Raw genomic sequence first — 15,608 nt, 5'->3', positions numbered from 1 at the left:
CTGTTTCCTCCAGCATCTTCACAAGGTCCTTTACTGTTGTTCTGGGATTGATTTGCACTTTTCGCACACCAAAGTACGTTCATCTCTAGGAGACAGAAAGCGTCTCCTTCCTGAGCGGTATGATGGCTGCGTGGTCCCATGGTGTTTATACTTGCATTCTATTGTTAGTACAGATTAACACGGTACCTTCAGACATTTGGAAATTGCTCGTGGCGTTGTGGAGGTCTACAATTGATTTTCTAAGGTCTTGGCTGAATTATTTTGATTTTCCCATGATGTCAAGCAAAGAGGCACTGAGTTTGAAGGTAGGCCTTGAATTACATCCATAAGTACACCTCCAATTGACTCAAATTATGTCAATCAGCCTGTCAGAAGCTTCTAAAACCATGACATCATTTTCTGGAATTTTCCAAGCTGTTTAAAGGCACAGTCAACTTAGTGTATGTAAACATCTGACCCACTGGAATTGTGATACAGTGAATAATAAGTAAAATAATCTGTTTGTTAACAATTGTTGGAAAAATTACTTGTGTCATGCACAAAGTAGATGTCCTAACCAACTTGCCAAAACTATAGTTTGTTAACAAGACATTTGTGGAGTGGTTGAAAAACAAGTTTTAATGACTCCAACCTAAGTGTATGTAAACTTCTGACTTCAACTGTAGGTCTTCTCATCTTCACATCTGCTTTTATTCATCTGTTGTGTATTTGTGCAGAGAATTTTGAGCACATATGGCAGAAGACATTGACAGTGCTGAACCCTGTGATCCCAGCAGATGGCAGCATCATGAATGAGACCGACCTGACCCTATTCTGTTCTGTATCGCTCTGGGTGTCACTTTACTCATGGTGAAGAACCTCCCCAGCAGCTTATGTCCAAGTGTGTGTGTGTGTGTTGCATGTTTTCACAGCCCAAGTCATCATGATTTACTATTCAGATAAAAAATACTTGTAGCTTTGCTGTATGTAACTGTGCATGTATTGTACTGAAAATGTACTGTAACAAAATGTATTTACTCTTTATATAGGCAGGCAAATCCCACTTTGGCTATGTCTATGGGATCAGTACCATCGGCTGTATGATGATCTACACCCTGTTGACCCTGATGGGTTCCCTGACTGTGTCCTATGGCTGTGTAGCCAGCGTGCTGGGCTACCGCCTCCACCCCACTGTGGCACTATCTGCATTTGCAGTCGTCTTTCCCCGACAGCGAGTAGGCCTTTCCAGTCCAAAAACAATTAAAAGGTTGTCTAAATAATATTGTGTACATCTTGATTTCTGTTCTGTCATGTCCTTTGTTCTGTCAAATTTGACTTTTGATTTACGTCCAGAGGGATCGACCCTGGCCTTGCTGGTGATTGGCTGGTGCAGTCTCTCAGCTTCCAAGATCTTCATCTCCACCCTGGCTATGGAGGGTCAGCAGCTGTTGGTAGCGTACCCCTGTGCCCTGCTCTATGGAGTCTGTGCCTTGCTAACAGTGTTCTGAAGGCCACTACTGTCACTGACTGTCAACAGAGATCCAATTTCTGAAGGACTACATTGGGCAATACATGCCTGGTATGGGTGTCAGTCTGGTATTGAGTTATAGTTATATATGGAGTTGTGTTTGTTGAATTCCTATATTTAAAAAAAAAAATGAGGCTCAGTTTTTCCATAGGATTTACTTTACATTGTGAAAAATGTAATCTGGGTGTGTAATTGGTTGACATTTGTGCATTGGAATGTGCCAATAAATGGAATTTGAAATGTTACATTGTGTCACAATGCAACACTGACTTCAATTGAAATTATGGAACTAACGAACACCATGTTGAAAAGCTATAAAACTTTATTTAAGATTGATTTTAACAGTATAATTCTCTGTATCTTGTGTCTTAAAAAGCATACAATCAGGATATGAAAAAACAGACATTGAGTATAACATATTTGGGGCGGCAGGTGGGTAGAGCGTTGGACTAGTAACCAAAAGGTTCCAAGATCGAATCCCCAAGCTGACAAGGTAAAAATCTGTCATTCTTCCCCTGAACATGGCACTTAACCCACTGTTCCTAGGCCATCATTGAAAATAAGAATTTGTTCTAAATGGACTTGCCTAGTTAAATAAAGGTAAAAAAATATATATATTTCATCTGGAAAATGAAAGAAAAAGCTAGAATTATTACCCGTGTATAAACTTACAAACCTACATGGTTCTTAGTCTTCAAAATACAATAGCGCAAGAGCATGGTTAAGCATGGTTTTACTATATAACGAATGCATTGTTCTTCCAAGAATACAGTCTTAAATGATTTCATCTAATTTACACTCACAAAGCAGCCCACTTACAAAAACATTTAACCTTAGAAAGTATTTATAAACATCAGCAAAGAAATATTATGCTCCATTCTGATAACTTTTCCTTGGTGAAGTACGTTGTCTTACAGTCATAGGACTGTAAACTCTGAGTGAAAGTGTTTTTTTTTTACTGATCAAAAACAGATTTGTAGGACATTAAGATTTTTATTTTGAATTCATCCATTCAATAGCACATGTCCAATACAGGGTTTGGCATAGCTGATTTACACAGCCTCTAGAATAATGGTGTATTTATAGGATTAGTCTGTTCATAACTATAGGGTTTGGATCTCTACTGTATTGGATTTAGGATTGCTTGATTATTCCCTATTATCTCAACCATTCAGGTCATAAACCATAAGGGACCAGGGGGAGTAATTGAGACACTGGGCCTAGTGTGACTGTCCCTGAAGTAAATACATAAACACAAATCTTGAAGACCACAGGTTGTGTGTTATAATAGCCAGCAGAGTCAGTAGACCCAGTCTCAGTTCCCATCATCTTTTTCCCATGGTATTTTTTTCAGATGAGGTCGGCTGCCACGCAGGTTACCCTTCAAGACGGCAGGTAGAGAAAGAAACAGATAAATGCTGTTGTAAGTACTGTAACAATGTGTACCTTCACTGTAGTTACCCTGTAATTGCATAGGTATTAGGAACACACTGTAAAGTGTGACTAGAAAGGTGAATTGTTATAAAAGGGGAATTTTACTGAAACAATTTTTTCATATATTATTCATTAGTCCGCTTTTTATACATTGAAGTTTTATACTGCTTTCAAGTCTCCTGATGCCCTAAATCAAGCATGATCCAAAAGTCTCATGATGATGTGTTTTGACATTGTGTGACTTTTCCCTAAAGTAAACACAAGTCTGCTAGGATAGCTATGAGGAATATAACGTTGTTAAATTACTCACTGTATACACGTTGGAGAGGTTGGAAAGGTTGTTGAACAGCGCTTGACCTGCACTGACTTTGTTCTTCACACCACGTACAGTCCCATTCTTGCTGCAGATATTAATGCGCTTGTTGCTAAAGAGCAGCTCCTTTTTGGTGCTAGCGTACATAAGCAGGTCATCCGGATCACTCCCGCAATCATCCGGCGCTGTGCCCACCAGCCCACACAGATGCCCATTTGCCTCACTGGTTGGTGGGGAGCTCACCTGCTCGCTCTCCGAGTTGCTGGTGCAGTCCGAGTCAACTGAGTCTGTCACTGAGCCACACAATGTCAATGTGTCATCCTTGAAAACCTCAGTTAAAATGCGACCACTATTTGCAGATGCCACCCGAAACCTTACAGTTCTCTGAGCCTTTTCTTTGTCTTGTCTTGAGGTTGTGCCCTCCATTGGAACGCAAGAGGGTGTTTTACATGTTTAACATCTCTCTTTCAGTGAAGTAAGATGCATTCTTGTAAGATTAAGCCATACCCTTCTGCTATTGTTAATTTTCATTGACATGTAAAATCTAAGTCCAAAATGGTCTGAGTAAGAAACCTAGACACCAAAATGGTTAATAATAAATGAAGTTCTGCCATGGTAACAGTTAAAACAGGCAAACAGTAAACTGATATCCCCATGATGCATAATTAATTAATTGATTGGTCAAATATGACCAAATAGGCAACCATAGTTGAGAGGTCACTGCAGATCAACAACCCACCAGTTCTTGTGCCCAGTGTCATACCTCCACAATCTCTCATCAGATGAAAACTTCAGCAACTTTGAGGACCTATTATAATGTTATCAAGCATGCGCCTGTTGTATAGGAGCATCCCTTTATTGTAGCAAGAGCAGGTTCCGTTAAAAAGGGAGGAGCGGAATCTTTCCTCAAGGCCTTGATAAAATATTTCCCAACTAAAACTTTCCTGTCATCGACATAAAATCACACAGTCAGTCTGGGTAAATCAACTACAGCCAAAGTAAGAGCACAGAGTTTGGTAATAGAATCTAGTGTAATATACGTTTTTGTCAAATATTTATTGTGGATTATCCCTGTAATTTGAATACCAAAAGTGACCCTATTGTCCTGCGGAAAACCCCAAACACACGTGTCTACCGGTGTCTCCCACCTACATTCTACCAGCAAGAATAAACCAGACGTAGAAGGAATAAGGTCGTGACCACAGCGATTTCACTTCAAAATAAAAGTCTCGCAATGAAGATGGTAAAAAATTATACAATGGTCGACAATTCATAACATTTTTGTGAGCAAATGTATTTTGCAAATTAATTTTGTTTAACAATATGGAAAAAGTAAAACAGTTAATCGCCTTTACAAATAATATTATAGCATTGACATTATTGTTAACAGCATTAAAAGTAAGGATTACTAGATAGTTATCATGGTATCAGCAGTAATACAAATAACAAAACATTATTTATCTACTGTTAATAATAATAGTAATAACAATATTAATAATTTTATAATAATCAACTTTAGAAAACACTTTTAAATCCCTTTGTTAATTAGCCCATTCGTATTGCACGATGTTCAGTATGTTTTAAAAATTGGACATACATATTGCACCATACACAATTTCCTTCTGTATGTTGTGTCGCAGTAAAAGGGGGGTCCCAGAGGAGCATCGCTGCTCATTCTACAAACAATATGTTTATTCAAAAATAATACCTAAAGGGGTCCTAAAATTTTAAATCCAATAGCTAAATGATCCATGGTATGACCATCTGAAAACAATTCCATATGTTAGCTTAGTACCCTAAATTTGATGCTAATTAGCATTTTTGAATCTGAGAGTAAATAGAGCCGAATATATTGATAAAAGTCACCTTGTCCAATTGAGATTTACATGGTTATCAAACCGACACACCAGGGTAAGACTACACAAAACACAGCCCTTATAATAAGTGTTTTTAAAATCCCCTATGGGAAATCAATGGTGGAAAAACAATTGGAACCTTTTCCCTGATGTTGTTTTTGTACTTTTACCCCTTTTTCATGATATTCAACTGGTAGTTACAGTCTTGTCCAATCGCTGCAACTCCCCTACAAACTTCGGGAGAGGCGAAGGTCGAGAGCCATGCATCCTCCGAAACATGACCCTACCAAGCCGCATTGCTTCTTGACACACTGCTCACTTAATCCGGAAGCCAGCCGCACCAATGTGTCGGGCGAAACACAGTCTAGCTGGCGAAAGAAATCAGCTTGCAGGCACCCAGCCCGCCACAAAGAGACGCTAGAGCACGATGGGACAAGGATATCACGGCCGGCCAAACCCTCCTCTAACCTGGACCCCGCTGGGCCAAATGTGCGCCACCTCATGGGTCTCCTGGTCAAGGCCGGCTATGACATAGCATGGAACCTCGGCCTGTAGTGATGCCTCAAGCAATGCGATGCAGTGCCTTAGATCGCTGCGGCACTCAGGAGGCCCTTTTCACTGTTTGACCGCTAGGTTTTAAGAGTATTATGACACCTCCACCGTGTGGATCTATAGCTAGCTGGCTGGCTATACATCATGTTACTCCCGTGACACTGCATGTAATATAAATCAAATGCTTTAAATTATTTATTCTAGAGTCACAGAAAAGGCAGAGAAAACACAAATATTGGATCTGGTAAGTCTACTAGCTAGCTACTTATCTGACTTACAATTAGTTAGCTAGCTAGTTTCCTAGCTACCTTGTGTTTTATAATGTTTTCTCTTTGCTACAGCCAGACAGCCTGGTAGAGTCCAGAGCTGATATTGACGAGAACGACGAACCAGAGAAAGGTCAACATATCAGAGGTTGTTGTCAACTCTCAGCTGCCCTGCAGACCACGAAAGCGAAGATGAAAAGAGTGTAGAGGATAAAGAAGTGGAACAGCATCTCAGTTATGGCAAGTGAAAGTGTGAAAGTGCACACTGATTGAACCATAGTTTTTGCTTGCAGATATATGAAATATTGGTTATGCAATGATTGTTGTTTGACTTTAAAACAGTCATGGAGTGCAAATCAGATCAGAATTTAAAATTATAATTTTCTATTCTGCTCGATTTTATTAGGCAGTGACGGCGAGGAAGATGAGGAACATCAAGTATAAAAGACACCTGTCCACAACCTCAAACATTCACACTCCAAACTCCACTATGGCCAAGACCAAAGAGCTGTCAAAGGACACCAGAAACAAAATTGTAGACCTGCACCAGGCTGGGAAGACTGAACCTGCAATAGGTAATTGGCTTGGTTTGAAGAAATCAACTGTGGGAGCAATTATTAGGAAATGGAAGACATACAAGACCACTGATAATTTCCCTCGATCTGGGGCTCCACGCAAGATCTCACCCCGTGGGGTCAAAATGATCACAAGAACGGTGAGCAAAAATCCCAGAACCACACGGGGGGGACCTAGTGAATGACCTGCAGAGAGCTGGGACCAAAGTAACAAAGCCTACCATCAGTAACACACTACGTCGCCAGGGACTCAAATCCTGCAGTGCCAGACGTGTCCCCCTGCTTAAGCCAGTACATGTCCAGGCCCGTCGGAAGTTTGCTAGAGAGCACTTAGATGATCCAGAAGAAGATAGGGAGAATGTCATATGGTCAGATGAAACCAAAATATAACTTTTTGGTAAAAACTCAACTCGTCGTGTTTGGAGGACAAAGAATGCTGAGTTGCATCCAAAGAACACCATACCTACTGTGAAGCATGGGGGTGGAAACATCATGCTTTGGGGCTGTTTTTCTGCAAAGGGACCAGGACGACTGATCCGTGTAAAGGAAAGAATGAATGGGGCCATGTATCGTGAGATTTTGAGCAAAAACCTCCTTCCATCACAGCAAGGGCATTGAAGATGAAACGTGGCTGGGTCTTTCAGTATGACAATGATCTCAAACACACCGCCCGGGCAACGAAGGAGTGGCTTCGTAAGAAGCATTTCAAGGTCCTGGAGTGGCCTAGCCAGTCTCCAGATCTCAACCCCATAGAAAATCTTTGGAGGGAGTTGAAAGCCTGTGTTGCCCAGCAACAGCCCCAAAACATCACTGCTCTCGAGATGTGCATGGAGGAAAGGGCCAAAATACCAGCAACAGTGTGTGAAAACCTTGTGAAGACTTACAGAAAACGTTTGACCTCTGTCATTGCCAACAAAGGGTATATAAAGTACTGAGATAAACTTTTGTTATTGACCAAATACTTATTTTCCACCATAATTTGCAAATTAATTTAATAAAATCCTACAATGTGATTTTCTGGATTTTTTTCTTCTCATTTTGTCTGTCATAGTTGAAGTGTACCTATGATGAAAATTACAGGCCTCTCATCTTAAGTGGGAGAACTTGCACAATTGGTGGCTGACTAAATACTTTTTTAGCCCACTGTATACCCCAGGACATTAGAAGCATTGTCAATTGAGTAATATGAAGTCATGTTAACATACTTATTCCAGGTTTCCACAAAGAATATGCCTATAACAGGCTCCATCTGCCAGGTTCTGGTGCAGCTCCCACATCTTCCAAAGTAACAGCTTCATGGACCAGGATGCAAGATACAGACACACTCTGTACCCTAGTCTTTGGGAGTATCCTACGATGGTTAATACATGATTCCATGTGTTATTTCATAGTTTTGATGTCGTCACCATTATTCTACAGCGTAGGAAAAAAATGAAAAAACCCTCGAGTCCCAACTTGACTGGTACTGTATATTATTAATAAGAGCGAATCACTTAACTACTGTAGTAATATCCACACAGTGTTTAGTGTCCACCAATCTCTACCAAAAGGATACAGACTATACCCCCAGAAAGGACCACACAACATTCAGCTCTGCACCTACACATTTTATTTAAAAAAAATATACAAAATTAAAAAAATGTTTCCATAGGAAAGTGATACAAATGTGCAATCCCATCTCCTGCGTATCCTTTTAAAAATGCATCGTCAATAGTAACAATTATTATTTGTATCATTAACTGACATACTACCTAGCAATAAAAGACATTATAAAAATAAAAAAATACAGAAAAGGAGAAGAGGGACAGTCTGCATGTTGAGTCCCTGCATTGAACAAAGGGTTCTGTATGAAAGAGGAGATTGGGGAAAATTAAATATCTGTAGCAGCCATTTCCTGGAGAAGTAAGTCGCCCTCAAACAGCCCCTTTAGAGTCATGAGATTGGGTTGTGGATTCAATTGAAACAGGGAGCCTTCTGGGAATTGGAGTTGACAAGAGAAAATCCCCTAACAACACTCATGTAACATTCACATTGTCCTTTTGCAAATTCTCTCATCTAAAGCGATTTACGGTCAATGCAAATTAAGGTGTTTTGTGGCCCCTACTGGAATTGAACATACAACCTTTGTAGGCATAGGCCAATCGGAACCCTGTAACAATATGACTCCAACCCTCCGAGATGTACCTTTAGTGATGTTTTAAGAGAGATTCAGCCTCAGCTCAGGATTAGATCTCAGTCTTTCATACAGAAAAGTGAGAAACGTGCGCTAACATGCCCCTCTCATTCTCCCATCAAGTAACTGGCCTTTCAACGGTATGAGTAAAAAAAAAAACATTAAATAGGAAATTAATAATAACACAGAGTACTGGGCCAGTTGACTGGCAGTGTGGTGGTGGGTATGTATGGGATTATGTTGGTGATGTGTTTAGAGCACACAGGTCTGGCTAGACTTGGTGGGCAGCACCAGGCTGCTCTCATGGCCACAGCTGGATGTCACACAGGACGCATCTTCAACGGGAGTGGGCATCCCCTGGGCACAGATCTGCTGTATGCACTGCCTACACAGGGACAAGAGAAAACCAAAACGGATTTAAAATCAGAAAGAAGGTTGAGAATTGATGATATCTCTGTATGGAGAGATGTTGCCACAATCACATTCTATTTCTCTCTACATTCCCAACAACTTACCAAGCTGTGCGGGACATGATGTAGTAGATGTCTGGCTTCTGGAAGCCGTTGAAGGTAGAGGACGCAGCCACAGTGTAGGCCCCCATATTCTCAAACAGCAGCCACTCTCCCACTTGCATATCCGGCAGAGTGCACACCTCAGCGATGCGATCCAGGCCGTCGCAGGTTGGTCCCCAGATGCTACAGGGGTACATACGCTCATCTGGCTTTGGCTTCTGTAGATGGAAAATGCAAACAGGGATTAACAAACAATTGTCAGACTTAATTTATTGGTTTTATGGACTAACTTTGTGAGAGTTAGTTTGGTTGAGTGAAATAAAGTGTGTTAATCAACTTACCTTGTGCAGGGTAGGCAAGGGGTGAGCATGGTCATATAGAATACAGTTGAAGGAGCCATAGACGCCATCGTTCACATAGTACATCAGAGTCCGGTCACTGATCCAATCGTCATCCTCTGTAGGGGCAGAGTTGTGTAAATTATAATGAAACTTGGCTCGCTATTACTTTGGATTGAGTGATGCAATTTTATGTGGCACGTCAGGCATTAACCACAAGTTTGCAGATTGAGTCAATTTGCTCATACCGTCAGAGGCAGACTGCTCGTTCATGATGACCTTCTTTGCGATGACGTTAACAGCTAGGGTGTAGGCAGAGGCCACATAGTAGCGGCCTGGCTCAGCAATGATCCGGATCCCAGAGTCGGCAGGAAAATACTTGTCCAGTGCTGGGTTGATAACGGCTGTGATCTCCTCAAACTTGAGCTTGGTATCCTCAGACCCAGGGAAACCGCCACCAATGTCCAGGAGGGTCATGTTGAAACCCACCTCAGCCTGCAGAAAAGAGAACCAACAAAGATGAGTTAGACCTACTTGAGGACCAACTGCAGGTTAAGGGTCCATTTATAAAATGTAGGTGATACGTTCCAAGCAGAAAGACACTCACCCCCATGTCAAAGACACAGCGGGCATCAGAGATGGCCTGGTTGTAGGTTTCTGGGTCAGTGCAGCCACTCCCCACGTGGAAGCTGACCCCGATAACGTCCAGGCCCAGTTCCTTAGCCCTCTCCAGGAGACCCCGGCATGCCTTCATGGTGGCACCAAACTTGACACTGAGCTGGCAAACAGCCTTGGAATCATCTGTGGCAATGCGCAGGACTAGTCTGGGCGGGGAGAAAGAAAAGTTGGAGGTGCACTTTTCTAGGGTAGCCGGATAAGTTACTTACAAAACCAAGTGTTTTCAGTGTGGCTAAAGAATAGCCGTGGAGATGTTTCTTACTTGGCATTGTCGTGGCACCGAGCCACCTTCATGAGCTCCACGTCGCTGTCGAAGGTCATCATCTGCACGCCGTGGGCAGAGGCATACTTGATCTGGGATACCTGCTTGCAAGGATTGGCGTAGATGATCCTGCTAGCGTCCACACCCAGAGACTGAACAATCTGGATCTCAGTCTGATGGGACAAAAACAGACTGGGTCAGAACAGGACACACATTCACAGGGCAGCAGGGTCGGGGGTCAAGGCCATTTCAATAAACCAGGAGATGTTTAGAATGAGACATACCTTGCTTGCACAGTCAAAGCCAGCGCCCAAGGAGGCCAAGGTCGTGACAACAGTCCGGCTGTCATTGCATTTGACAGCATAGAAGGGCGTTACGCGAGGCATGGCACGCGCCCATCGCATGTGCTTCTTCAGCACGTCACTCAAGTCGCACACGTAGAAGGCATCCTTATCATCCTGGAGAGGCAAAGACACAGATGCAAGAGAATAAGAAATACATCTTACAGTGACAAATGCCTCATCAACAAGTCACTTCTCATACCAAATGCAGCAAAATCAGGGACAGCAGGAAGTTCTCCTTACCGACATGGACATCTCATTGATCTTCTGCTCAACAATGTCACGGGCACAGAAGCCCTCCTCCAGGAAGGCAAAATCGGCAGGAGCGAAAGTGTTCATGGTCGCAGAATAACTTTTAGATTGGTCACAAAAGAAAACTGTGAAAAAAGTAGAGCCGAGTTAAGACTGCTCATTATTATCTGGAACTGGAATGTGCCTAAATTACTAGCATAATTACTCCCAGAGCTACAGTACACCAACTACAACCAACCCCAGTATTTCATAGACATGTGCTGTTAACACCCATTCTAGAATATTATGACATGCATGTTGGAAATGACAGTGGATTGGAAAGCAACTCTTACCTGGACAAGAAAGAGTTGGAATTTGGCAAAGTAGTTTAATCAGGTGCAGAGCAGCCAAGGCGGTTCACCAGTGAAGTTGAAACCTTTCACATAACACTCTAGGCCGGGGCCTGCAGAGTAGCCAGTCTGCGCTTTCCTAAAGCGATTATTCTGCAAACAGTAAAATACAATTTGTAGCATAAAGAGGACAGTGTCATTTGCTGTGTTGAGTTTTATGGCTATTTCCTGCCTGCATTCAGTGTCAACCAGACCTATTACAATTTTTAGATAACACTACAGGAGAAGCAGTTACTGTTAATTAACAGCAACAGTCTTATCCAGATGAATAGGCAATATACTTGCTTAAAGTTGCTTTAATGTATTATTGGTCACGATGAAGGATTTTTATGTTGAACAAGCACACCCTTGAGTAGTGCTATACGGAATCCTTGGGACATCCCTCCCAAATCCTTACCCCAACCATTTTAAAATGTCAATTTCAATGGGTAAAGGGACTTCCCAATGATCCCGGATTGCAGACTCTTGAGTAGTGCTACTAGCGCAATATTTTCTCCCGCTCTCAAAGAGTAATGGCAAGAAATAATCCAGCTTGTCAAATAAACGTAAGATGTTATTTTTTCGTAGCAGGTTAGGAGAACTGAGTTAGCAATTTGACAAAAGCTGGAACTATTCTAGCCATGGCCCTCCCAAAGGGATAAAACAAAGACAGTACAATATGAAGACAGGCAGAAACTGCTTCTCCAATAAAAATCCCCGATCACACTTGTAGGCAAGGTCATGGCTAGCTAAAGGCGCACAATGCTTCCCTGCCGAAACAGTTCGTGCCTATATTATGATGACATTTGTCTTCGTTAGGTTGTTTTTTTCTCGGTTGTACATGCACATTTTTTATTGGGTCAAGCCGAAGTCGGTAATTGGGCAACAGTAGAGTAGTCTATGACGTGTTTGTAATTCAATTAGAAACCACTCGTTGTCATGCAAATATTTATCTCGAAATAAAATAAACATTTTAGTTAGATGTAAAATTGCACGCCATATTTATTGCGTTGTCCTGTGCCCAACAACCGAAAAAAATTACTGAAGTCCAAAACGAACAAAAACGTAACCATACGTTGCACAAACTGTGCAATGTGGACCCCTTTTACCTTTAGCTCGTGTGCAAAAATACGTCATAGGGCACAACGGTCGTCTCACGCCGAACTGCGCGTGCGCAAGCCGCCAAGTCAAAGGCACTCCTTTGAATGAAAACGTGTCAATGCGTGACTTTCACGCGGTAGGAGTAATAACATATTCAACTACTTAAGAAGTTGGCTCGAATCTAGGTTGTGCCGTTAGATTGACAAAATGAACAACTATGTAAGAATTTCTCACATTCCAACCCCTGGCCTGTTTCGCAGCAATCCCTGAAGTCTCGTGATAGAAATCCTGGGTCGTCACTAGTTACCACAGCCATAAACCCCGCCTTTTCATTCAATGTACTTTCTTAAAACGTTATTGTAAACCTAACCATACTGTTAACCTAATGATTAACCACAACCTAACATTACGACCAAAAAGCGCATTTTCATGAATTTACGATAATATCAAAATTGGCTATGAGGCTGTAATAACGAGTGGAAAATGAAAAGGACACGATCTTTGTCGAAGTAGCCACCTACCATCAGTAGTTACTGGCAGTATGAATTTCAGCATAAAATACATTTTTACCAAGCGAACGTTACTGCAGCTAGCTTATGACATTCCCGAGGTCCAAATCATTCTCCAAACCCATCACTTCCATCAAGCAAAAACACCAAAATATATTAACGTCAGAAGATAGCGCTACGTAAAAAAAAACTAGCTAACGTTACTACTTGTACAATATGGCATAACCATAACATTACTCTAACGTTAACTTACTAGCTAGCTAAAAAATATTGACACGATTTGAATAAGCCAAATTGGATAGCTCATAATGAATACCGGTAGCCTAACTTACCAGTTCATAATAAATTAGGAAGTTATTGTGAAAAAGTAGAATAAATTAATGAAGGTTTACCTTAAAAAGCATTTACAAAGAGTGTGTCCATTAGACCAGAATCCTGGAAACAATTACTTGGTTTTCCCTTGTCAGACGAATCTGTCAAAGAACTGAATAACACTCTCTGTCTGAACTAAAAGTGCACGCCTGTGTCTCGATACTGGCTGTATTTATAGAGGTTACCGTCTCCAAGACAACACGCCAGCTGAAACTGGCCCTCAGTCGACTTCGGATGGAACTGGTTTAGTCTTGTCACCGGCTCCATGTGCTCGTAGAGGAAGTAGGAGGAGGCAGATAAAGCCGGTTTTTACTAGACGGGATACTGCTTTTGTAGCCTGAGTACCAGTCTCTTTACCTTACATACCACTCCCTGCCGCTCCTTCATGGCAATAACAAGGAGTGGAATGTTAGATAAAAAGACTGGTACTCAGACTATAGCTTTTGTGATTAGACTTTTCGTAGCAGGTTATGAGAATTAGGTTAAGTTTAGGAAAACAGTTAGGGTTTGCTAAAATGCATTAAAAAAAACAACCTTTGTCGTAAATTTAACAAAAGATTTATCCCTTCTAACCATGGCCATATAAAGCAATCTCTTCATTTACTGGCTCAATGCCTTTGAAATGTATAGCCTAAATCAAATTGTAAGCTACTTTGCAGACTAATATAATTGAAACACAGCTGTTTTTAGTATTTCAATTGTACAACTTTAAACAGATTCTGAAGATGGTTTAGTCTTGGCTGCTATTGTGCCTTGAGCTAGAGAGCCACCAGGCAAACAAGAACGCTTGCCAGGATCCAGTCAGCATCAGTTCCATAACTGAGCTTCCCTTGTTCTGAAGATGTAAAAAAATAAACAATTTTAAAAGTATTTTTCACATTTTTTTTGTTGCTTTTAGGGCAGTGTAATGACTAATTTGGCCAACCTTTCATGATTCAGGGGTGACATATTTTTTCTGATGCCTCTGGAATTCCTTATTTTCTGACATCACCTCTATTTGTCCTCACACCCCTGATGGTCATTGCACACTTTCATTTGAAAGTGGGTCAGATTTGGCATATCTGGACAGCATCCAAAGTCAAAGTGACACATGGGCTGGTTTCTCATACTGGTCAATGTACTATTAAGAACAATTCAGGGTTTTTCTAAGAGAAAAACATTTCTAGAGCAAATTCACTGAAGCATAGCTTACTATACATAGAGGCTGCCTGGTGACTATTCCCAGAGTAGCAGCATCTTATGCTGGCTCAGTCCTGAATGCCCTGGTATTGATCCATCTAATCATTCAGTGACTGACTTGGTATTGTTATACATGACATATAAAAGCAGCCCTGCAGACTAACGCATCAGCTGTCTGCTGTAGAACTGTATCTGCTGACTGTGTGCCTCTGCTGTGCCAGATAGGCCTCTCTGGAAGTATGTCTAGGGGTCACTGAGACCAACCTGGCCTAACCCAGGCACTGTTGTTGAGCAATAAGGGGAGAGTGGAAATCCACACTCAAAATAGGTAGACTAATCTACAAATGTATTTTGAAAGGAAGTGCGGTAATTGCAAAATGCAGATAGATTATCTCTGAATAATTCCTACAAGACGTGCTGATACAGTAGACTACAGACAGCATCGTGAAGAAGGCGCAGCAGCACCTCTTCAACCTCAGGAGGCTGAAGAAATTCGGCTTGTCACCAAAAGCACTCACAAACTTCTACAGATGCACAATCGAGAGCATCCTGGCAGGCTGTATCACCGCCTGGTACGGCAACTGCTCCGCCCTCAACCGTAAGGCTCTCCAGAGGGTAGTGAGGTCTGCACAACGCATCACCGGGGGCAAACTACCTGTCCTCCAGGACACCTACACCACCCGATGTTACAGGAAGGCCATAAAGATCATCAAGGACATCAACCACCCGAGCCACTGCCTGTTCACCCCGCTATCATCCAGAAGGCGAGGTCAGTACAGGTGCATCAAAGCTGGGACCGAGAGACTGAAAAACAGCTTCTATCTCAAGGCCATCAGACTGTTAAACAGCCACCACTAACATTGAGTGGCTGCTGCCAACACACTGACACTGACACTGACTCAACTCCAGCCACTTTAATAATGGGAATTGATGGGAAATTATGTAAATATATCACTAGCCACTTTAAAAATGCTACCTTATATAATGTTACTTACCCTACATTATTCATCTCATATGCAT

General features: G+C 41.8%; 2 protein-coding genes and 1 long non-coding RNA gene across 3 annotated transcripts; 1 reads left to right on the top strand and 2 right to left on the bottom strand.

Annotated features, from left to right (window-relative positions):
- Nucleotides 1-605: 605 nt before the first annotated feature.
- On the top strand, nucleotides 606-1,752 carry LOC112262299. The gene is made up of 2 exons (XR_002955320.1): nucleotides 606-1,246; nucleotides 1,333-1,752. It is a non-coding gene; the product is annotated as an uncharacterized LOC112262299 (long non-coding RNA).
- A 78-nt stretch (nucleotides 1,753-1,830) lies between these two features.
- Nucleotides 1,831-4,210, bottom strand: grxcr1b (glutaredoxin and cysteine rich domain containing 1 b). The gene is made up of 2 exons (XM_024437979.2): nucleotides 3,252-4,210; nucleotides 1,831-2,888 (listed from the first exon to the last, which is right to left on the bottom strand). The coding sequence occupies exons 1-2, from the start codon at nucleotides 3,678-3,680 to the stop codon at nucleotides 2,823-2,825; spliced, it is 495 nt and encodes a 164-aa protein (XP_024293747.1). The 5' UTR covers nucleotides 3,681-4,210; the 3' UTR covers nucleotides 1,831-2,822.
- A 3,887-nt stretch (nucleotides 4,211-8,097) lies between these two features.
- On the bottom strand, nucleotides 8,098-13,640 carry LOC112261649 (ornithine decarboxylase 1). The gene is made up of 10 exons (XM_024437136.2): nucleotides 13,430-13,640; nucleotides 11,392-11,541; nucleotides 11,051-11,184; nucleotides 10,751-10,924; nucleotides 10,467-10,639; nucleotides 10,134-10,350; nucleotides 9,775-10,021; nucleotides 9,530-9,645; nucleotides 9,192-9,406; nucleotides 8,098-9,061 (listed from the first exon to the last, which is right to left on the bottom strand). Exons 3-10 carry the CDS (start codon nucleotides 11,144-11,146, stop codon nucleotides 8,929-8,931), a joined length of 1,371 nt encoding a protein of 456 aa, XP_024292904.1. The 5' UTR covers nucleotides 11,147-11,184; nucleotides 11,392-11,541; nucleotides 13,430-13,640; the 3' UTR covers nucleotides 8,098-8,928.
- Nucleotides 13,641-15,608: the final 1,968 nt, after the last annotated feature.

The sequence above is a fragment of the Oncorhynchus tshawytscha genome, linkage group LG11 (assembly GCF_018296145.1).
Source record: "Oncorhynchus tshawytscha isolate Ot180627B linkage group LG11, Otsh_v2.0, whole genome shotgun sequence".
NCBI lineage: Eukaryota > Metazoa > Chordata > Actinopteri > Salmoniformes > Salmonidae > Oncorhynchus > Oncorhynchus tshawytscha.
This window is presented reverse-complemented; position numbering and strand designations above follow the sequence as displayed.